This window comes from Chiloscyllium plagiosum, unplaced genomic scaffold (assembly GCF_037043375.1).
Source record: "Chiloscyllium plagiosum isolate Xiang-an unplaced genomic scaffold, Cpla_swu_hap1 HiC_scaffold_43, whole genome shotgun sequence".
NCBI lineage: Eukaryota > Metazoa > Chordata > Chondrichthyes > Orectolobiformes > Hemiscylliidae > Chiloscyllium > Chiloscyllium plagiosum.
The window spans coordinates 10,856,132-10,881,486 of NW_028270181.1; the positions used below are offsets into that span (position 1 = coordinate 10,856,132).

Below are 25,355 nucleotides of genomic sequence, written 5' to 3' on the forward strand. Positions count from 1 at the left end.
CCCCTACTCTACTCCTTATACATTCACAACTGTGTGGCCAAATTCCACCCCAACTCCATTTACAAGTTTGCTGACAACACCACTGTGGTAGGCCAGATCGCAAAAAGCAACGAGACAGACTACAGGAAAGAGATTGAGTGTTTAGCACCATGCTGTAAAGCCAAGAATCTCTCCATCAATGTCAGCAAAATGAAGAAGCTGGTGACTGACGTCTGGAAGTGGAGTGAAGGGCACGCCCCTGTCTGTATCATTGGAGGTGGTTGAGAGTATCAAGTTCCTGGGAGTGATGATCGCCAACACTCTGTCCTGGTCCAACTACATTGACACAAGAATCGAAAAAGCACAACTCCTCTACTTCTTCAGGAAGCTAAGGAGAATCAGCATGTTCCTAAATACTAATCATTTTTTCTAGATGCACTATAGAAGGAATTCAATCTGGGTGCATCACAGCATAGTACGGCAATTGCTCTTCCCCAGACCGCAAGAAACTACAGAATGTATGAACACAGCCCAGTCCATCACACAACCCAGCTTTCCATCCATTGACTCCATCTATACTTCTAACTGCCTTGGGATAGTGACCAAGATAATTAAAATCCCCTCCCATCGCGGTTATTCCCTTTTTGACCCTCCTCTGTCGGGTAGAAGATATAAACGTTTGAATATATGTATGAACAAATTCAAGAACAGCTTCTGCCCCGCTGTTATATCAGACTTTTCAATGGACCTCTCAAATGTTAATGTTAATCTCTTTCTCTGCACTTTCTTTGCAGCTGTAACACTGTGTTCTGCACTCTGCTCTGCTACCCTGATGAACTTTGTATGGTACCTTTGTGTTGCCTTAACAACACGTTTCACTGTATCTCAGTACGTGTGACAACAATAATTTAAAACAAATCAAAATATTTGGGAAGGTGGCGGGTTTTGAGGGACATCTTAAGACGAGGAAAGACAGAGATTTAGCGAAGGAATTCTAGAGCTGAGGGCCCACGGAGTGGAGCAAATGGAACCGATTAAAATCAGGAGGCTCAAAAAGCTGGATTTGAGAAACACAGAAAAGCTCAGAGGCAAAGATCACAGAGAAAGGGAGTGTGCACTGGAGGCCTTACTGGGAGAAACTGTACTCAAAGCATAAGTGCAGTTTATGTAGGAACCATACATTATAAATAAAAAAACAATAATTTTTAGGAGCTTAGAATGCAAAAGGTTGGTGGGAATCAGGAGCTGTCTTTTTATGAAATAAAAGATAATAGATGGAACGCTTAGTGCTCCAGTGTTGAAGAGAATTGATTAAGTTGATTTTTATTGAGGTGCCAACTGACTGATTTTAGGAGAACCGTAATTGTTAGTGAGATTTAACTGTTGCTATGTTCCTGCTGCCACAGTGGATGCATGTTGGCAACACCAAAGGTTATAAAAACATTTGACTAGGTTTTCATTGGTCAGAAATCCACCATAACAACAGACACACAAGAATTGCCTCATTAATGTGCTCAGCCCACTGTTCTCTTTAGGCAACAATATCACAGCTGCACAGGACCGGAGACAACTGCTTATTGGCTTTTGACCTCCAGCCACGTGGGACTATCATTCATTCAATTGGCTCAGTGTGATTGAAACAGCAGGGACTGATTAGAGATGGGCTGATATTGACTGACTGCCGTGTTCCCACTTTGAATATTAAAACAATGACACAAGTTCAACTCTACAGCGTTCTGGGCTTTAGTCCTGAAATTGGGACTCATATTGGCATTTTATTGTAATACTATTTGCAGATGCTGGGTTAGCTCAATTGGCTGGATAGTTGGTTTGAGCTGCAGCATGACTGAATAGGAAGGGTTTAGAGGGATATGGGCCAGGTGCTGGCAGGTGGGACTAGATTGGGTTGGGATATCTGGTCAGCATGGACGGGTTGGACCGAAGGGTCTGTTTCCATGCTGTACATCTCTATGAATCTATGACAGTAACAATGTGAGTTCAATTCCCATGTCGTTGAGGTCACCCTGCCTTCTCAACCTCACCATTCACCTGAGGTGTGGTAATCTTCAGGATAAACTCACCACTGGCCATCTCTCTAAAGAGATAGCAGCAATTTACACTGAGCTCCCAACTAATTCAACTGTGTTACTTCAACTGAGAGAGCAGTGATAGAACAAATAGCAATGTTTTCCAGTGCAGTCATTTCCCAGGGACTTGATCAACATTTCTCCCTGAGCTGTAACAAAACAAAAGGGTTCTTTTGTGATACTGCTGTGAAATGCCTTCAGCTGCATAACACCAGTGAGTGGACTTCACCTGACCATTGGTTGGGATCCCTCTGCCAATTTGAGCGTCAGATTGACTCAGTCGGTAGCCCTCTCACCTCCAAGTCAAAAGGCTCCAGGTTCAAGTCGCACTCTGGCACATGAGCACGAAAATCAAAACTGCCATACCAGAGCAGTACTGAGGGAGTACCATGCTGTCAGAGGTTACCTGCTACTTATTCTTTCACGGAGTGTGGACATCGCCGACGAAATCAACATTTGTTGCCCATCCAAGTCTTGACACGTATTGAGTGACTTACTAGAACATTACAGAGGGCAGTTAAGATTGAAACACATTTGCTGTCAGTCTGGAGTCACATGTAGACTAAACCAGGGAAGTATGACAGATTTCCTACACTGAAAGGGAACCAGAAGGAGTTTTCTGACAAACTGCAAGCGTTTCATGGCTGAGACTACTTCTTAATTTTAGACTCGATTAATTGATTTCAATATATTTTACAATGCATATTAATGACTCCACTGAGGGAAATTAATGTAAAAGTAAAAAAGCTAATGTCGCCATTGTCTCTGAGATTTTCTCTGACAGGGATAGCTGGTGATGGTTTAACCTGAGTGTCACCACATCTCAGGCAAGGGGAGAGATTGAGAAGGAGAGACCTTCATGGTAAACTCAGCCAGTGCAGGAATTCAACCTGCACTATTAGCTTCACTCTGCATCACAAACCAGCCATGCAAGGCCACTGAGCGAACTGACCCCCAGATGTACCGTAGCTAAGTGTGCAGAGACACAAAAATAGATGGGAAGGCAGTGGTGAGGAAAACACAAAGAGTATACAGAAACATAGGCTGAATGAGTGGACAAACACTTGGCAGATGGAATACCACAAGGGAAAATGTGAGTTAAAAAACACTGGTAGGAAGAATCAATGAGCTAAATGTTATTTAAATGGACAAAGATTGCAGAAAGCTTCTGCTCAGTGGGATTTGGGGATTCTTATGCATAAGTCACAAAAAAACCTAGCATCCAAGTTCAGTGGGTGATAGGAAAGGCAAATGGACTGTTGCCCTTTATTTAAAAAGAAATAGAGTGCAAGAACAAGGCTGTCTTATTATATCTACACAAGGCACTAGTCAGACCATGCCTGGAATGCTGTGAACAGCTTTGGTCCTTTTTTCTAAGGAAGGAAACACTGGCATTGGAAGTCTATCAAGTGGGCGGCACGGTGGCAAGCACAGCTGCCTCACAGTGCCTGGGACCCGGGTTCAAATCCCGCCTCAGGCGACTGACTGTGTGGAGTTTGCACGTTCTCCCCGTGTCTGCGTGGGTTTCCTCCGGGTGCTCCGGTTTCCTCCCACAGTCACAAAGATGTGCAGGTCAGGTGAATTGGCCATGCTAAATTGCCCGTAGCGTTAGGTAAGGGGTAAATGTAGGGGTATGGGTGGGTTGCGCTTCGGCGGGTCGGTGTGGACTTGTTGGGCCAAAGGGCCTGTTTCCACACTGTAATCTAATCTAATCTAAGTTGAAATGCCCACTGTCATTAAAAGTGTTATTAAATCATTTTTTTCTTCCTTTCCACCATATCTTTGTGACAACACTATGGCTTTAAGAGGTGTACTTTGTCTTGGTTTTTTTTTGGGACACATTTTAAGGCAGAAGTACTGAGCTAGCTATTGAAAGCTTGGGAGGCCTTAGGTTTTTTACCTAAGGTAGGAACAACAGAAGCAGCCTGAATGGGTAGGGGTGAAAATGTGTTGCTGGAAAAGCGCAGCAGGTCAGGCAGCATCCAAGGAGCAGGAGAATCGACGTTTCGGGCATAAGCCCTTCTTCAGGAATGGGTAGGGGATCAAACTCCCACAGAACCAGGCTTTTTAGTTATTAGTAGCTGTTGTTGCTGGGTCTTGAAGCAGACTGGAAGCTACAGTACATCTCTCCCTGCTACTCTTTCTCTCATTTACTCAGTTTTCTCTTGATGCTTTTCCCCCTATGGGATGTTATTGTATTTATTATCTAACCAGTTACTGTTTAATAGCTAATAATCTATTATTCTGTTAACTTTTCCAATACAGTTAAGTTACCTCAATGTCTTCTTTCTTCTGTTGTATTTTAACTCCAATGGATAAATACATTGTATTTTGCTTAATGTCAAGCAGTTTGACCAATCAAATTGCATCTGGAACACAACACCTTATACTTGCCTTTAAAATAAGAAAATGTTAGGGTTTAGGCAATTTTCTTAATATATTTTGAGGGGATTAGATCTGGTCCAAAACACCTTACAGACAGATCGCTTTAATGCTGACATATCCTTCCTACTTGTTTCAAGAGAACACGAAAGAGATCTTGATTTTGAGAATATCAAAGTCTTACTCTAATGATTTGAGGCCCTATTTGTGTTGGTATTAAAAGCTCTGTGACCTCTTCACACTTATAAAAGGCAAAGCTAAAACCTTACCACCTCGCCCTCTGATAGTAGTATTAACCGTGTGTTACAAGGCCATAACACTGCAGCTGTCCGAAGCTATTTTGTCTAAAAATGGAAGAGCTTGTGAAACGTTCAAGGCAACAGCTCACAGTATGATAGAGGAACAAACAGAGTGGAGGATGGGGGATTTCTCACATGACTTGAATGTTTCTGCGAATAAGACCCAATGGATACTATTTTCAGAAGTCTCATTTGGGAAGAACCAGGATCATCAATTGGCTCCCAACCAGTGAGAAATGTTTCCGATCGTGATTTTATACCTACTGCAAATAGTTCTCTTTATTGCAAAACTCTTCATATATTCAAGAACAACTGTTCAAACTAACACCTGGTCAAAAGCCATGGGCTGACTATATTTTTAGAAAATTTGTAGAGCAGCCTTTGCGCACTGACAGTTGGTAAAATTCATTGAAGAAGCCAATGTACATTTATATGCTCCCTTATAGCATCCTGAACACAGCTAGAAATGATTTTCTGATTATAGTCACCATTATGATTTAGACAGTTACTTTGCAATGTTCCTTGTGTAGTGCAGACAGTGAATGTTGCTGAAAATAGCTGCTCTAACAACCAGGTTGGAATGATCAGTTGAGCACGTAACATGGCTCATTTATCCCTTGGAATTAATATAAATAAATTGGCGGAGCCCCATCATCTGAAACCAAAAGGAAACATGCAGGCTTTGTGCCTTTTTGAATTAGCCACGAGTTGGCACATTCCCATTGAAGGGCTTTTGCCCAAAACGTCAATTTTCCTGCTCCACAGATGCTGCCTGATCTGCTGTGCTTTTTCAGCACCATTCTAATCTTGATTCTAATTTCCAGCATCTGCAGTACCTACTTCTGCCATGAGTTAGCACAGCCTACAGTTCCTCACTGCCTTCACCTTGGCTTGAGTCAATAAGGGCTGAAGAAGGGCTTATGCCCGAAACGTCGATTCTCCTGTTCCCTGGATGCTGCCTGACCTGCTGCGCTTTTCCAGCAACACATTTTCAGCTCTGATCTCCAGCATCTGCAGTCCTCACTTTCTCCTCTTGAGTCAATTTGCCAACCAAAGAGCATCCTTTTCCCCTACACTTTAAATTGTTGCGATTGTTTGAAATTTGGTGCTCTTGCATTTGTCCTGATGAATACAAAGCAAAAAGCATTAGCTCTATTCAGCAAGAGTCCCATATATCAGAACTGAAAATCAATGACCACTCACTTGTGGTTAGCCAAATGCCGACCATATTTCTCGAAATTGTAAAATGGATTTGCTTTTTATGTTTATAAGAAATTGCTTCTTCAAATAAGCATCTTCTATGTCATCAGGACATTCAAAAGGACTTCTGAAGCAGTGAATTACTCCTGAAGTATGAAACTTCTTTTGTCATGCAGGGCAAACATGGTAACCAACACACCCATAGAATGACCTTACACATAACAAGTGGGATGAATGACCAGTCTCTCTATTTTAGGTGATGGTCAGGGAAGGAATGTTGGCCAGGATATCACTTTACTCTTCTTCAGTCATGCAATTATCATCTTTATTGTTCACCCAATCCAACAGCTGTCTTGGCCTTGGCTTCACCTCTCATCAGCAACACCATCAGTTCAGCAATTCCTCATTCCTGACACTATCCTTATGCAAGAAGGCAGCTCACCGCCACTTTCTCAAGGGCAATTAGGAACAGGCAATAAATGCTGGCCAGCCAGCAATGCCCACTCCCACAAGATGAGTAAATAAAAAAAAAGTCTTGATTATGCTTGAATTGCAACCATCTGGAGTTAGAAAAAAGTGTGTGGTTGTTAAGTTGACATTGAACGCTTTACATTCATAAAACATTTGGTATTCTTGCCCTTAAACAATAATTAAATACATTAATGTAACTGGCAAATCAGATGCTGGTAAAAATAGAGTTAGGAGAATACTTGAAGAAATTAATTTATTAATTTGGAACTTAATGATGTATTCGCTGCTTGCAGAATCAATTGTGCTGTTTGGAAGAACATAACAAATGTCACCATTAGCCTTTATATTGCCTCCTCAAGATTGTTCTAATATTGAATAAGATCATGGCTTGGATTGGACCTTCACTTCATTTTCTCATCTAATCCCCATTTCCATTGATCCCCTTAGAGGCCAATGAATGGTTGTGTCCTTCTTGAATACTTTTCAGAACCGAGCTACAGCAGCTCTTTGGGATGGGAAATTCCAAAGACTTGCAATCCTCTAAGTGAATCCTCTACTCAGCTCAGTCTGAAATGGGTGCGTTCTTATCCTGAGGTTGTGTTGTCTACTCTCAAAACAAAGGAAAGAGCATCTACCTCACTGAGCAGAGTTTGTGAAAAAGGAAATAGAGGTCAGAGTATTCAGGGACACAGAAAACATTCAGAGTTGCCAGATCAGTGAGCCTTGATGAACTTAATGTTCTCACTTGTTATTTTGCTTTCTTTCATGTGTAAAAGACCCATGACATTTTAATGCCATACAAATGAGGAATGATGATCAGCCTCAAGTGTAAAGGTAACGTAATGTCACATTTATTATATTCTGTTTATTTTCGGAGAGCTGTTAACAATTCATCATTGTCAATCAGGAAATGCAGTACATCAAGTGGAAATGATAGGATAATTCCTTTGCTGCACTGCAATAGCCCATCAAGAGCAAAATAAAACAATTAACCACGTCACAGAATACAGAGCTGCAGATAAAGATGCAATCTACTGATGGGATTCATATATTTAACAATTTACACTTAAAAAGAGTTTTTTCACACCTCTTTGGAAAATCTCAAAAACCCTTCCCATGCAGTGAAAAACATTACAATGCAGCAAATTTTATTGATCAGGATAAAACAGCAAACAATTTATGCACAGTGCAATCCCGCCAATAACATGGAAATGGATATTAATCTACTACTTTCTCAGTTTTAAGGAAGGAATATGGGTATACACTGGCAGAATTCAGCTCCATTTTTAAAAATGTTTACATGGAATGATGTAATACTTGAAGCACTTGAAGACTCTGATCTCTCAGAGCAACAACTTACTCGCAATGATGGAGGTTATTGCCAAACTTGTCACTTATTCCAATCATTGGGCAATACAATCACCCACTTATTGTAGAATGCAAAGAGTAGGAGTTGTGTGACTGGTATATAAAGTTATTATACTTAATCTGTCCCTCCGTTCAAGCAGAACATGGTTGATCAGTCTCCTAACTCCAGCCTAAACATTACATCCTTAATATCCTTGGCTAGCAAACATTTATTGATCTCAAATATAAAATGCTGAATTGAGATTCATCTATCACTTTTAGAGTTCCACATGATGTGTAAACAAGTGGATTTTAACTTCTCTCCTGAACAGCCTAATATTAATTTTAAGGTTATGCCCTGAACACTCTCTCTCTCAATTCCTTTCTAGATCCCAAAATCTAAAATCAAAGCACCTATCATCCTTTTACCCTCCAAGGAATACAAGTGTGGCCTATGTATCCACTCCATCCATCACCATGCTCAGTAGCAGCAGTATGTACAATTTACAAGATGCACTACAGAAATTCACCAAAGACCCTCAGACAATACCTTCCAAACCCACAATCACTTCCATCTGAAGGGCAAGGGCAGCACACAGATCCATGGGAACACCACCACCTGCAAGCTACTCCAAGCCACACACCATCCTGACTTGGAAATATATCACTGATCCTTCAGTGTCGCTGGGTTAAGATCCTGGAATTCCTTTCTTCATGGCATTGTGGGTCTACCTACAGCACGTGGACTGCAGCAGTTCAAGAAGGCGACTCACCACCACCTTCTCAAGGGCAACCATAAATAAATGCTGACCCAGCCAGCGACACCAAAGTCCTGCAAGTGAAATTAAACAAAAACACTGTTCTCAATTTGACTATCTGTTGGTGAATTTACACTCATTGACTGCATTAGAGCTAATGATTAAATAGGCTGGATAAATGTGAATAAAGACAGGAATGTTCAGCAGACAGAAATTATACTGCCCTTCCAGATCATGGTTTGGTGTTGCTGTCCCTGAGATGATTACATTGGAGCTGTTTACTATGATACGTTCTTTCTTTCTTCACCTGGCCTTGAGCGATCATTCTGATTGGTTAAACTGATGACTGTGACAGTCCTCCAGGTCCAGAAATCATGGATACAATTCCGCATATAAATATTAAGAGCAGCTCCTTTGAGCCTGTTATGCCATTCAATATGATCGTAGCTGATCCTCTGTCTCATTGTCATTTTCCCACTTTATCCCATGCCCCTTGATGTCTTTAAAACTTAAAATAAACTATGAATCTCTCTCTTTTATGGCAGTGAGTTCCAATTGGTTGACCATCCTCCAAATATTCCTAAATGTGTCCTGAGGCTGTGTCCCCTGGTTCAAGACTCCCTAACCAGGGAAAGCAACCTCCCTGTATCTAGTCTGTCCAGGCTTTATACAATTATACAATTCTAAACAGGAGTGTAAGTACTTAGATCAAAGACTCAAAGGTGGTGTCAACTATCCACTTTCTCACTTACAAAGAGCTCAATGAACCACAACTGGATTCCCCACTAGTGACAGGTGGCTTGCAGCTAATGAACTGAATGGTACCACTGTGTGGATGATCAGTGATGTAAGGTCCACTTGGCACAATGCTCTCGTGCATCGAGGGGTTACCACTATTACAGGTTGATGGATAAAGAACCAGAAGTCAATTAACAAGAACTCAAATCAGTTTTATGGTAAACATGTGGCTTCTGTACAGAAGTTTTCACTATGTAGCGTTTGCTCCATTTCCCACAAGTCCTGAAATCGCACAGCAGTAGATGACTCATTCATAGGAGGTGCTGCCAGCATGTGGAGGTGTGGGGAAAGGTGGGGGGGCATCATCGTTTATTTAATCATCAGATCAAGAGAGATGACTACTTATAGTGTATAACTCTACATACAAGCAACACCGCAATTCCCAGCCAGAATGGAGAAGCTAGTTCATTCCTCTGACAGTCCAGAGATTGGTTCTGAATAAGGGTCACACCAGACTCAAAATATTAACTCTGTCTTTCTCTCTTCACAGATGCTACCCGACCTCCTGAGTTTCTCCAATTTCCTCTTGTGTTTGACCCAGAGGATGGACTGTTGTAAGCAAGTGAGATTTGATTTTATTTTCTCAGACTTCTTCACTCAAAGGGTAGTTTAAAGGCATTAAAAGGCTTGGGGGAGAAAGGGGGAGTATGCCAGAGGTAGCTCAAAGGGCTGAATGGCCTACGCCTGCTCTTATTTTCTGTGTTCCTATTTAACTTGTATTGTATGACTGTCCTCCATTTACTGCATTTTGCTGGAGGTGAATTAATGCTCAAATTGGGGAAAGTTGCTGCAGTTTTGGACATAGGATTATTGCAGACCCTATTTAAATTGGACTCTATAAACAGACTTCACTTGCTGTGCTGATGGTGAGCAGACTGACTGTTTGCTGAGAGTATTGCCCTGAAAAAGTTCCATCACACTTCCAAGTCATTGGCTGACACAGCTGGGATCAGGAGCCACCCCTTATGACGTGACAAAAATAGGCTGCAAGTTCAGGAAATGTTTTCTTTCGTTTACAAGGTTATGCTGGCACTTTTCTCATTGACTGGCATGTACAGTATCTGGGTCCCATGTTCCAAAACGTTCGGTCAAATAAGAGCCACCCTCATTTATCATTGTTGTGACTTGCTCTGACCTTTGGCCACAGCTTGAAAGCTATTGCTGGGAATGGAATGAGCCAAATGTCAGCAGCCATTTTTCAAATGTTGGCAAGCCCTAGCATCCTCTGTTCAGGGGCCAGCTCTAAGTCCCCAGTTTAAATCCCCTGAAGACAGCTGTCTTCACCTACAACTTGTACCAGATATATCACAAAATTACTCTTGCTGGATATTACTGTGCTCCCAGTTCAAATGTTTGCAGAAACACTCCAGGTTTCCAAGAGTCAAAAGGTGAGCACTCTTTCTATATCACAAATGATATCAAATACTAAAGCTGTCTAATGCAATGAGCTCCCATGCAATGCAGACATCTGCCCTGCTTTGCTCCACATCCCTTTTCAAATGAAATTTATTGTTAATGAAATTGACTACATTGAAATGAATGAAAATGGAGAACAAACTGCACATGAAAGGACATCATGTTGAGGTTGTACAGGAGGCTACTTTTGTAGTTCTGTGTACAGTTCCGGTCACCCTGTTGTAGGAAGGATATTACTAAGCTGGAGAGGGTTCAGAAAAGATTTATCACAATGTTGCCTGGACTGGACTGTTTGAGTTATAAGGAGAATTTGGTTCAGCTGGGATTTTTTCATTGGAGCATAGGAGTTTGAGAGGTGACCTTACAGCAGTTTACAAAAACATGAGTGGCATAGATTAGGTGAATAGCAACGGTCTTCTCACTGGGGTGAGAGAGTTTAAAACTAGGTGGCATATTTTTAAGGCGAGAGGAAAAAGGAATTAATAGGGAGCAGAGGGGCAACACTTTCACACAACAGAGGGTGGTTCGGATGTGGAATGAACTGCCAGACGAAGTGGTAGATGCAGGTATAATTATAACATTTAAAGACATTTGGATACGTACATGAAGAAGAAAGGTTTAGAAGGATATGGGCCAAATGCAGCCAAGTTGGAGTAGTTTTAGTTTGGGAAACTTGGTTGGCATGGAGAAGTTGGGCCACAGAACATAGAACAGTGTGTTTCCATGTTGTATGACTCTATGCCTCTAATTCATAAGAATGTTGAATATTAAACAATTTGCTTACTAACACTTAACTATAGACTGATTCAAAGTGCTGGCATTCAACTAAGTCATCTTCTGATCACTTATTGTTCTTCCTTACAGTTCACTTGGTGGTTTGCAGTTAGTTAAAATCACTGCACTCATTCATTACTGTTGAATTCTCCTGTTTATAAATTCCAAACATTTGTTCGATTTACTGTTCATTCAATCTAGCCTCCCTTCTCACAGTCATGGATTGTTCTAAACCAAATTGTCATCCAGTCTCTCATGTTTTTTTGTCTACCTGTTTCGTAAGGACACGAGACATGTGAGGAGTGTATACTTTCGATGTCAATAAGATCAAGATTGATCGATCTTATTCCTCAACCCCATTTCTCATCCTCTCTCCTTTGCTCATTCCCTCAAGAGTCCAGGATTCTATTCATCTCAGTCTCAAAGGCTAAGCATCCACAACTCTCTGGGGTTGACAATGCCAAAGACTCTCAAGAACCTATGTAGAACAGAAGCCAGCTTATGAGCCCATCAGACTTGATTTTCTAAGTCAACATGGGATTGTTCTGGCAGACACTTGCTCACCATTCAAACTTACTTTGAAGAATACAAAGTTCTTTCCAATCAAACAGTGCTACTGATGCCCTCAAACACTAATTTCAACCACTAGCTACACTGCTGCCATTCATACAAGTCAACTTGACCCCAAATAATTTGCCTTCTCCAGCATTGTCTTCATAGAAGGGGAATCCATCTATAACCTTGCTCAAGACTTGTGTCCTCGAGCCCAATACTCATTATCTAACTGAAACAGCTGGTTAAATCCAGCTGTATTGCCCTCATCATGGGTACTCTGCACTTTTAAAGGGCACTCCACTCTAATCATTCTTGGACCCCTTTCTGTATGGAGTCCAAAGATATGCAGGTTTGGTGATTTGGCCATGTGAAATTGCCCATAGTGTTCAGGGATGTGTGGGTTAGCTGTGTTAGTCAGGGGAAATGTAGAGTAATAGGGTAGGGGAATGGGTCTGGGTGGGGGGGTGGTTAGTCTTCAGATGGTCAGTGTGAACTTGTTGGGCCGAATGGCCTGTTTCCACACTGTAGGGACTCTATGATTCTATTTGTGCCAAATATCTCCCTCCTGCCAACTTTCTCTACAAATGTCACTATGCAAGTTTCATTTCCAAAGGTAAAGTGCAGCTGTGCACTATTCCACAAATGCCTGGATTCTTGGAAGCAACCAGCTGGTCTTCACCCTCTCCTAGCACTCACCAGGATGGTCCGAATTACAGTGATCACATGTACTCATCTTTTCTACAACCACTGCTTCCAGAATAGCTGTCATCAGCTCTGGAGGTGGCAAAGTGTGAAGGAGTCACTGCCAGGAATAGACTTTCTCAGTTCAAATTTAAAAGGCACAGCCTCAAATTATTATTTTGACAATTTAACTAACCCTCGTGCGATCACTGCGTGATCTTAGCATCACAATCCTCTTTGTGACATGCCCTTGCTTTGCTAGAGGGTCAAACGCTCAAGTGTAAAATTACCCTTCCTGCTCATCACTCACATTCCTATTTACATTTTTCTCTTGTTAAATTTTAAGATATCATATTAACACCACTTAGCTGCTGCCTCCTCCTACTCCTTTACAAATCGTTTCCCCTCCAGCCAAAAAGGTCTCTGTCAGTGTTACATTGTGAGAGAAGAGAAGAGAACTGTTTCCCAGTCACTTCATCAGCTCCTCTCCAGCACAGCAGCTTGGCCTCTGGTCAGCCATTCACTTTGAACAGCTTCCCAGGACGGTGAACATCAGTAGCTTGAATCAGACTCAAATATTTCAAACGCTTATCAAGATCTACAGGAAACTCTTTCATTCCCAAACTAGCTTCAACTCACCAAGGGGTCTTGACAAGGTGAATGCTGAAAGGATCATAGAATTATTGACCCATCGTGTCTGAACTGCTAAAAATATACCACTGCCTACAGTGCCACACTTAGCCAATAGTCTTAAGTATGCCAGCACTTCAGACATTCATCCAAGTACGTTTTGAAGGTTGTGAGGTCTCCCACCTCAACTACCCTCCCAGGCTGTGCATTCCAAACCCTCCCCACCCTCTGGGTAAAAAAGATTTCCCTCAAAACCTCACTGATAAGGGAGTCAAAGGGTAAGTGGAAAAGGTAGAAAAGTGGATTAGAGGAAAACAATCAGATCAATCCATGATCTTACTGAATGTAACAGGAGACATGAGGGGCTGAGTGGCCAACTTTTGTCTCTAATCTGCATTTTGAAATGCTTGTGTGTGATATTTAAATGGTTTAACGCCTCTATAACACTTGGAGACAAAGGAATTTTGTGTGAATAAATACATGTGCAAAGATATCTGAAGTGCAACTTCCCAGCCATTGGAGATGATATGATGATAATTTCCAGGCTTGGGTTGATACGAGTTAGTTAGGATTCAAGCTAGGCAAAGGCCACCTTCATTAAGAAAGAATGATTGCAATTATCAAATTAATTGGTGATACATTCTCAAGGCGCTGAACACCCTACTCCTGCTCCTAGTCCTTATGTTCGAACCATTTTCTTATGACATTCAGTGGCATTACTATTACAGAATCTCCCACTATCAAGATCCTGGGGGAGGGGGGTTACCATTGACTAGACACTGAACTAACAAACCTTATGAACACAGTGTCCTTAAGTGCAGGTCAGAAGTTAAAAATCCTGCAGCAAATAACTCACCTCCTGACGCCCCAAAGCCTGTTTACTATCTACAAGGCACAAGTCAAGATGGCGGTGGAATACTCCCCACTTGCTTTGATGAGTGCAGCTCCAACAACACTCAAGAAACTTGACACCATCCAGGACAAAGCAGCCCATTCATTAACTCCCAATATGCTGCCTTGGAACTATATTGCCACTCCTATATTGATATCATAGAATCCCTCCAGAATCATAGAATCCCTACTGTGTGGAAACAGGCCCTTTGGCTCAACAAATCCACAACAACCCTCCAAAAAGTAGCCAACCCAACCCATTCCCCTATCCTATTACTCTGCATTTACCCCTGACTAATGCACCTGACCTACACATCCCTGAACACCATGGGCAATTTATCATGGCCAATCCAACTAACCTGCATATCTTGGACTGGGGGAGGAAACCCGAGCACCTGGAGGAAACCCATGCAGGGAGAATGTGCAAACTCCACACAGACACTGTTACTGGGTCAAAATCCTTGAACTTCATTTCTAACAATATTGTGTGTGCACCTACCCCAACCTTACATGCACTGCAGCAATTCAGCAAGACAGCTCACCATCAACAGCATCTTTGAGGGCAGTGAGGGACAGGTAATTAATGTTGGCCCAGCTGGGAAGGTCTACATCCCATGAACAAATACAATAATAATTTTTTTTTTTTGCTCAACAAGCAAATGATGTCAGTCTAAGAGGACTGGGAACAGGTTGTACCTACCTCATCCGGCACTCTCTGGTCCAGGACACACAGCAGCGTCAGTCAGTTTGCATCACACAATGTAGAAGGATTGTTAGCAGCATGAAGATTGCAGCAGTGACAAAGTAGCTGGAATTGTACTGGTAGATAAAGTGGTCATTTCATCACATTTTATGTTGTATTGTGCTTTTCAGTCTTGGTCAAAAGCTCCTATTCATGTCCTCCCATGATGTCTCTGGTCCTGAACCTGCTAGATTATAGAGGTACAACCTGTAGTATTGACAGTGCTGACCAGGCAAAGCACCTGTCTATTCATCATTCTGAGGATTACATGCACAGACATGCACAATGACTATAGACAGACAGTCTGGGTGCTTAAAGACTGCTCCTAGATTAGTGCCCATAAAAGCCTAAACTCGAATGACCTCAATGATTGGCAGAACCACCGCTGGATCAGTAAATGTAAACGTTCAATTGAAAACACCAGTGTCTGATCTGCCCCTACACCTAACCAGACTATATTAAAAAATGTCAATGCTTTCCAAGAATCCTTCTCGTCACCTACTCTGTCCAAATTCTTTTCCAAAACAGCCGGAGCCCAGTCTTTAGGAAAGCCTTAAACTTCTCAAGAACTTGTGGAAAAAAAAAATGGAATAATCCAGTGTTTTAAAAGAGGCATTAATTCTTGGGGTATACACATTAGGAATGCAATGAGTACAAGTTTGATGTATTAAACGTACAGGAAGGGTTTTCTATAGAGATGATTATTCAGTACTGCATATGTTATCCCAGTTGGACTGTATAATGATTGATCCAGCAAGTATATGTCACTATATCATATGCCCTATAATTGGGCGAGGCTGCATTTGCAGGTGCCAAGTTATAAACACACTTTCTTTTTTGTAGAAATTGCTGGAGAAACTTAGCAGGTCTGGCAGCAACTTTGGAGAGTTTCGGATAACTGGTCAGCCAGGATGAGTTGAACTGAAGGGCCTGTTTCCATGCTTATGAATGTATGACTCTCAGTCATTTCTTTCTGATATTAAGTTCACTAGAATTACTAAATTCAACTTAACCTATCCCTAAATAATTCTGAAGAACTGGACTCGAAACATCAACTCTGCTTTCTTTCCATGGATGCTGCCAGACCTGCTGAGTTTCTTCAGCAATTTTTGTTTTTGTTTCAGATCTCCAGCATCTGTTCTTCATTTTTAGTATATCCATAAATATATCGAAAATTAGAAAATACTAGTGCAAATATAAGCTTAATGTGCTCTTATGACATTCTGCTGTCCTTGACCTTTACAAAGCTATTAGCCTGGTTGAAGTAAACAGGTTAATGCCTGAGTGGAAACAGCAGAAGAAAAATAAATCTGGACTGAACGTGTTAAGCATTCGTTCACCAATAGTAATTTCTAGGCAGCAGTTTCTGAAAATTGAAGGCAGTGCAATGTGAATTATTGGATAGTATCCAGACCAAAGCAATTACAATTCTTCAGGATTCAGAGCAGATGACTTAGCATCAGCTCTTATTGATCTGTTTTCCGATATACATCAGTCCAACCTTTGCTGAGAGAATTTTGAGAAGCAACCAGAAAGCTGCTCTCAAAACTAGAAATGAATCCAATATCATCAGCTGCTCAAAACCTCCCGGCTTAGAGAACTGCTACAGCTTGTGGCTGTTCATTAGCAGTGACTAAATGCAGCTCACCGCAACATTAAAGCTCATTGCCTGCACACATCGCGTAACTAATTTTCACTAAGGCAGGAAAAGCACTGATGATTTATGGTGACTCATTAGACCAGGCTCAGAACTCAAACTGTTCCGAGGGTCAAGCTGTGGCTGTGTTAAATGCTCTGGCTTTTTCTTCACTGCTCAACAATATCCACAGCTCGCCCTGGCTCTCTCTCACTTTGGTCACAGAGTTGGTGGAGTTTCTGGAGCGAGTTGGGTGCTTGTCGACATGCTAAACACAGTCTGTCAAACACAATATAGCTGTCAAAGTTAATTAGGAACCGCAATGGTAAACAGTTTGTCACATGTAATCAGCTATCACAGTGAAGTACAGAGATGGAGATCAAGAACAGGTTATTTATCTGTTAGCGCCATGAGGTTATTTAATCCAAATGTATCTGCAATCCATGAGGCTCTTGTGATGCAGTTGTGGTGTCCCTACCTTTGGACCAGAAGATCTGGGCTCAAGTCCCAACCACCCCCAAGGTGTTTCATAACATGGGCAACATAGCGGCTGAGTGGTTGGCATTGCTGCCTCACAGTGACAGGGACTCAGCCTCGGGCGACTGTCTGTGTGGAGTTTGCACTTTCTCCCCGTGTCTGTGTAGGTTTCCTCTGTGTGCTCCAGTTTCCTCCCACAGTCCAAAGATGTGCAAGTTAGGGTGGATTGGCCATGCTAAATTTCCCATAGTGTCTAGGAATGTGCAGGCTAGGTGGATCAGCCATAGTAAATGTAGAGTTACAGGGAGAGGGTGGGATGCTCTTTGAAGGATTGGTGCATACTCAATGGCTCTTTCCATATTGTAAGGATTCTGTGATTCTACATCTGAACAGTTTGGTCTAAAATAACTTTGCAGATCATTTGTTATCACAGAATTATCAGTTCACCCGATTTATGTGAAGCAGAGTTGCCAAAACTACTTGCCAATACACCTTGCTGCACAAAACAAAATCACAAATTCAATCTAAATGATCGTAGTGTGAAGGGATGAACTCCAATGCCACAATATTTATCACACTTGTCCAGTTTTACCTAACCTTTCCGTGGGATGTGGGCATAACCACCAAATTAATTTCCCTCCTTAACTGCACTTAGGCCATTTGAGAAGGTGGTTAAGAGTCATTGCTATGGAGTCTGGAGTCACAATGTAGGCCAGACCAGGTAAGGATGGCAGATTTCCTTCATTAATGAACCAGTTGAGATTCAACACCATCAAATTGCTTTGTCATGGTGACTTTGATTACTTTCAACTCCAGAATTAATAAATTAAATTCAAGTTTCACCTGCTGCTATGTTCTCAGAGAATTAGTCTAGGACCTTAGGAATACTAGTTCAGTGACATTACCAATCAATTGCAGACAACAGCCCCCGATTCATCAAGCAAACAGAAAGTAAGTAACGAAACTAATTAATTCTACAATAAACCAAGGAAACACAGCTCATTTTGAAATGTGCACACTGTTTGAAGTTAGCCAAGCTTTAGTCCAAACAGATACCTAGATTACAAAGTCTGCCAAAGGATCACTTTTATACATCCATTCCTTTCCTCTGCAAAATTTCAATTGATTTTAATCCCACTGTTGGGCTTCATTGTAAATTCCCTCGTAAAACAACCATGACAAATACGTTTATTTCGTATTTTTTGTGAAATTAAACTCATCCTTTGAGAAGACCTATAGATGTGATTGAGATAGAAAGGAGGGGGAATGCTTTGTAAATCTGCTCATAACTTTCCTACTGTACTGCCCAGCACGGCTCCTTGTGTGCGGCCTTTTTACTATGCCAGAATGAAAGGCCAAACATGAAGCAAAATCCCAAAAGCATTTTGCAGTTGGCAGTTGGAACTATTAGGCATTTTATCAGACTGCATTTTAAATCAGTTCATGACCTCTAGTTCATTATTAAAATTACAGTCTCCTTTTTTCAATAAAATTTTGAATTTTGTTTTAGAATGAAGTTACCAATCTTCAGAACAACCTTTTATTTCGAATGAAACCTGTAAACTGTGGCAGTTTATCAAGGGGTGCCACTCATTGCTTTACTTGCACTTGCCATTTCAATGCCTCATATTCTTCAAAATGCCAAACTGAGGGTTTTCCCTTCAATGTGAAGTTATTTGGCTTTCTCTGACTTTTAACATTATGCAAATAATAGTTTGCACTTGTGTTTTTGAAATATCATTGCTGAAAGTAGTCTTTTCTTTAATTCATTAACGTGATGTGGGCATCTTTGGCTAGGACAGCATTTATTGCCTATTTCTAGTTGTCCAGAGGATAGTTAAGAGTCAACCACATTGCTGTGGGTCTGGAGTCACATATAGTCTAGACCAGGTAAGGATGGCAGCTTCCTTCCCTAAAGGGCATTAGTAAACCAGACGGGTTTTCTCGACAATCAACAACAATTTCATGGTCATCGTTAGACTCTTAATTCTAGATTTTCAATGAATTCAAATTTCATCAATCCATGGCCAGATTCAAACCCACATCCCCAGAACATCACCTGGCTCTCTGGGTTAACAGTCCAGCAATAATACCACTAGGTTGATGTCTCCCCAATAATTCCTAGCTTTCCGTCTTGCACTCATCAGGACTAGGACGCAAAAAGTAGACTTGAAAATGGTGCATCATTTTATACAGAATGAGAGGAGGATACCAAATGGATGTGCTGCCTTTGCCATGGATATGCAGCAAGAACAGTTAACTGTCAATCTTCATTTTCGGGCAAGACAGGTAGTTTGAATTGGTCATGGGGATGCAGCGGCAATTGGCTGTTGTCTTTTTTTATGAAAAAGGTGCAATGTTTGTACAAATTCACCGATATAAATGGGGTCCTGTTTGTTTATCCATGTAGCTTCTAGCATGCACAAATACATCACACTGCAAGCCAAATGATGACCTTAAACTGGTTTCCAGTGTAAGTCGCAGCACAGTCCAGATTATTTAATGAATGATTTACAGTAGAGGAATCGCATCTAATGGCAGATATACCTTCTGAGGCTTGCAAGCATGGGTTGATTGAGAATGGTCAATGGAGTGTGTTGTGTGGTATGATCTGACAGTCATTGGGATGTACAGCCTCCAGAATTGGAATCATGCCAGCACCAAGTACTGAACTCTGTCACTTCCAGTGCACCACACTGTAAACCTGGCCATTAACTGGTGCATTCTCTATGGCAGTGCCTCTACCAATCAGAGTCCACTTATTCACCAATCAAACAGCACACTCGTCTCATGCAACTGAACTGTTGGATTGCTATTCTTGCGAGTTGTCCTGATGAGTGAGGGAGGGCAGCTGGAGCAATTGAATGGAGTCTCACGCGAATATATTTGGTGGAGATAGGGAACAGAGAGGAGTCAGACAAAGAAATTCCTCAGCCCAATGTAACCCACACCAGTCATTCCATGTATATAGGGTTAATAGCTCATTTGTCTGGATTTCCTTTCCTGTTTTTAGTGACCTGATGCCAGTGGAAAACAGAAACCTTGCTTCATGATCTTTGTGCCATCCCTGTGTTCAAATATCATGTTCCATTTCAATAGCAGAACAAAAAGATCCACACTTTGGCCATGCATTTACACCCTTGAGACAAGTAGAGTGCAGCATACCTTCTTTATCTAGTGAAATGTAAGATCTTTGACTTAGCTTGGCAATTTTCATTAGCACTTTCGTGCATTAACTAATTTGGCATTAACTAATTAACCTTAGCAAACTACTCTTCTTTGTCTGGACGCATGTTTAAAGTTCTCCCTTCTTCTCTAGCCACCTCTCCTCAATCTTCCAGCAATATTCCTCCGGCATGCTCCAGGACACTTACATGGATCACCCCGGTACCAACAGTCTGACCTTGCAATGATTTGCTTCCCCTACACACCTGCCCCGAGCCACATCTTCCTGTGTCCCTCACAGTGAAACAGTCTCACTGTCACTGTTTCACACCCACAACCCTCACCAACACTCACAAAACTTGGGGAGAAAATAAAACAGAAAATGCTGAAGAAACTCAGCATATCTGCAGGATCTGTGGAGAGAAAAAGCCAATGTTTTGAGTCAGATATGACTCTTCTTCAGAACAAGGAGGGAAGAAACTCTGCAACTGTCTTCATATTCCTTGAAGTAATGGTTCGTTTGCTGATGGACAACGCTACCAGGACATAGAACATTAGAACCCAGGAACAGGCCCTTCAGCCCATCCTGTCTGTGCTGATCATAATGCCATTCGTACCAAAACTCATCTGCTTATACATGGTCCAGACCCCTCAATTCTCTGCCTGCCCATGTGTCTATTTAAAGACCTCTTAAACATTGCTTCTACCACCTTCCCTTGCAGCGCATTCTATCACCTTCTACCACCTTCCCTTGCAGCGCATTCTACCACCTTCCCTTGCAGCGCAACCAGGCACCTACCTCCCTCTGTGTAAAACAAAACTTTCCTTGCACATCTCCTTTAAACTTCTCACCTCCCACCTTAAACAAATGCTCTCTGGTATTTGACATTTTCACCTTGGGGGGTAAAAAAAAAAGACTCTAAATGCTTATTCTATCTTTGCCTCTCATAATTTTATAGACTTCTATCAGGTCACTCCTCAGTGTCCCTCGCTTGAGCAAAAAACAAACAACCCAAGTTTATCTAATCTCTCCATATAGGTAATATACTCCAACCCAGGCAACATCCTGGACAAACAGATCCTCTTTTGGTTTCTTTCTTGGCCAATTATTCATCACTGGAACTGATCCAGCACAGCTGTTTACTTGAAAAATTATTGGAAAGTGCAACAACAGATTTTTTTTTTTAAATGTTAAAACAGTTACAGCCTTTTTCCTTAGATGGTGACAACTAGCATAGGGGGACATAGCTTTAAATTGAGGGGTGATAGATATAAGACAGATGTCAGAGGTAGTTTCTTTACTCAGAGAGTAGTAGGGGCGTGGAACGCACTGCCTGCAACAGCAGTAGACTCACCAACTTTAAGGTAGGTAAAAACTTTAAGGGCATTTAAATGGTCATTGAATGAACATATGGATGAAAATGGAATAGTGTCAGTTAGATGGGCTTCAGATTGGTTCCACAGGTCGGCGCAACATCAAGGGCCGAAGGGCCTGTACCACGCTGTAACGTTCTATGTTCTAAAATGGTTTTCTTGACCCAACCTGTATATTACTAGATTGCCTTGGTGCCACTTATGGATTGTCTCAAGGTTGAAATCTGGCTTCGGAGTTCAGCAATTAATTTGTATTGTCCATGTTAAGATCAGTCTGACAAATAAAAATAAATTCAGACACTGTTGAAGTAAAAGAACATTTGTGACCACTCAGAAACCTACCATTGGCTGGCTTTATTCCAATGCTTCTTTTGAAAACACAATGAAACAGTCACAAAGTGTATTTCCTGGAATATGATTAAAGAGAAGTGAGTTCCCATTTAAATATCAATTTCCTCATCCACTTCAGCCTCTCCAATTAATGTCAGGGACAGTTTCCCCAAACAAGATGTGACGCAGCCAACTATCGGGTGACTGTCTGTGTGGAGTTTGCACATTCTCCCTGTGTCCGCATAGGTTTCCTCCGGGTGCTCCGGTTTCCTCTCAAATCCAAAGATGTGCTAGTTAGGTGAAATGGCCATGCTAAATAGCCCATAGTCAGGGGCAAATATAGGGAAAGGGAATGGGTCTGGGTGAGTTACTCTTCGGTGGGTTGGTGTGGACTTGCTGGGCTGAAGCGTTCATTTCCATACAGTAGGGAATCTAATCTAACCAGTTTAAATATCCCTCTTAACTTTTCCTATCCATGTACCTGTTAAATTTTGTAAATGTAACTACTCTACCTCTTTCTCCAGCAGCTTGTGGCATATATACACCACCTGTGTATGAAAATATTGCCCCTCACATCCCTTTTAAATCTTTTCCCTCTCACCTTAAACCTACACCCTCTAGTTTTGAACTCCCCTACCCTGGGGAAACGTACTTGGCTATTCACCTTATCTATACCACTCGTAATTTTATAAAACTATAAGGTCACCTGCAGCCTCCTTTGCTCCAGGGCAAAAAGGTCCAGCCTCTCCTTATAACTCATATTTTCCAGTCTTGGTAACTTCCTTGAAAATCATTTTTGCACTCTTTCCAGTTTAATAACATCCTTCCTATAGCAAGATGACCAGAATTGCACGTAGTACTCCAAATGTGGCCTCACCAATGTCTTATATATGTGCTTATGTCTGCATGTCCTTTGTACATGTATTTGTGTGCATCTATCCATGTGAATTTGTGTGTTTGTCTGTATGCATCTTTGTGTCTGTGTACACGTGTGCATCTATGCAAGTGTGTGCCTGTGTGTGTGCGCGTGCGCGCATGTGTCTGTGTGCACACATGTACCTGTGTGTTGTCAGTCAACGTGCGTGATGTGGTTGGGCCTCATAATGTGACCTCACCGATATCTTGTACATGTGCTTATGTCTGCATGTCTTTTGTACATGTATTTGTGTGCACCTTTACATGAATTTGTGTGTTTGTATGCATTTTTGCAAGTGTGTGCCTGTGTGTGTCAGTTAGTGTACATGATGCGGTCGGAGTGGTTGAAGGAAGAAAAGGGTCAAAACATAATCTACACACAGGAAGAAAGAGCTCATCCAGACTAAGAGCAAATACAGGCTGCCATGACCGCAGGGAAAGACATGAGAGTGGCCTCCTGGGATCCATAACAAAGCAATATTGAGTACCCTCCCTTCCTTTTTACTCCATGAATCCCACATCCTGACTCCAAACCACTCCCGGCCACTATTAATGAAACAACAGAGCACCATGGTCTTTCGAAATGACGTACCGATATTGGGATGCTTCAGCAGCCTACAGATTCTTGCTTCACGCTCAAGTTTCTGGTGATCTGCAGGTCAAAGAAACAAGAGAGAGAATTACACACCGAAAGCTCAGAGACAGGAGTGAAATTTCTTTAAAATATAAAGACATGAATTAACAGATGGGTCATTGCAGGGCTTGTGCAGTCTATATCAGCACAAACGGCAAATGTCATCAGTGGAAATGGTACCTCCTGAAAATTGATCAAATGAGAAAGATTTACAGGCACACCATGTCAAGGCTGCAGTATCTATTTTATTGCAAAATACATGCCAAAGGCTGAGGGCTCACTAGTACAAAAGTAATCCTACTAACATTAATCTCACTGTACTTGATCTGGTTCAGAAACAGGTTATAGCAGCGTAGTAATCATGGTAATGGACTAGCAATCCAAAGGTCAGGAGTTCAAATCTTAGTTCCAAAATTAAATTCATTAAATCGAACTGGCAAAGGAGCTATTAGCATGAGAACTACAACATTGTCATACAACCAGAGTGCTTTGCTAATGTCCTTCAGGAAGGGAAATTGCCATTTCTAGCTATTTACCTGCATATGAATCTGGTCTCTCACTGCATGGTTCACATTTAATGCCCCCTGGCTGCATTGGAAAACAAATCAGTCACTATGAATACAGCTGCCTTTGCCTCTGCGTCAGCTCACCAGCTGTGGAAACCTTCATCTGTATCTTTGTCATCTTCTAAACGTAAGAGGGATATGGGTCAAATGCTGACAAATGGGACTGGATTAATTTAGGATAGCTGGTCAGCATGGATGAGTTGGACTGAAGGGTCTGTTTCCATACTGTACATCTCTATGACTATATCTATTTCAATGTACTATTCCAACGATTTGGTCTCTCATTTTCTAATAAACTTGAAGTTATCCAAAACTCTAGTGCCCACGCTTTTAGTTGCAGTAAGTCTTGCTCCCCCTTCACACTTGTCCTCATTGTCATACATTCGCTCTTGATCAAGTACCCCTTCATTTTAAAATTAGCATCTTTGTTTTTCCAAGTCTCTCCATTGGCTCACCTTTCCCTGTTTCTGTAATCCCTCTCCAGCCCCACAACTCTCCAAGATCCCTGCACTCCTCTATACCTGGTCTCCTGAGCGTCAAGATTTCAAATCATTCTGCCAGTGGGGACTGCGGCCAGAAACATCGTATTTTGGTGGGGGGGGCTCGTGTGCCCCCTAAAACATTGTTTCTCTGTGGCAATTTTATTGCGTGCTTCCCCCTGCCATGCCTCTCCAACCTTTCCACCGACACGGTGCCACTTTCACCAATTCAAAGGGCAACACCCTCCCTGGAGTCTGGGTCCTCCTGGGTGTCAAAGGTCCCAGCACGGGCCCGGGACAATCATCCCAATCTGCCCTGCCTCAGAGACATTTCCGAGCCTGCCTCTAGTTATCTGGGCCCCAAGCTCTCCCTCAACCTCTCTGACTCTCTGTCTGTCTTTCTTTCTTCCTTCAACATGCTCTTGAAAGCTAGTGGTTTAAATCAAACCTTTGATCATCTGCCCAAATATCACTATGTTTCAACGTCTCATTATAATCTGATGTGGAGGAGCTGGTGTTGGACGGGTTCTAACCTCACACCTTTAATGCATTGTCTAAGCTGAGATGTCACGTTTTTTCATAAAACCTTAAGTTATCTCAAGAATGTGACTTAAAAGGAGTTCTGGGATTTACATATTAACGAACCGAAACCTGCAACCCATTCTAAATGATAAAAATTTAATAATCTAGGTTTGTTCAATATATCGTTACAGTTACATGACACTGTATTCTTTTGTTATAAATTCTGTATCGTATAGTCGTGCTCCAC

The 25,355-nt window shown here is 41.8% G+C and overlaps 1 protein-coding gene across 3 annotated transcripts in view; it reads right to left on the reverse strand.

Annotated features, from left to right (window-relative positions):
• The window catches only part of camk2g2 (calcium/calmodulin-dependent protein kinase (CaM kinase) II gamma 2), a 353,326-nt gene that overhangs the window by 178,081 nt on the left and 149,890 nt on the right, over positions 1-25,355 (reverse strand). For all 3 annotated transcript variants that reach the window (XM_087982388.1, XM_043679072.2, XM_043679073.2), the window contains exon 3: positions 23,500-23,559. In XM_087982388.1, coding sequence (XP_087838514.1) covers positions 23,500-23,559 — 60 coding nt within the window. The remainder of the gene's footprint in view (positions 1-23,499; positions 23,560-25,355) is intronic.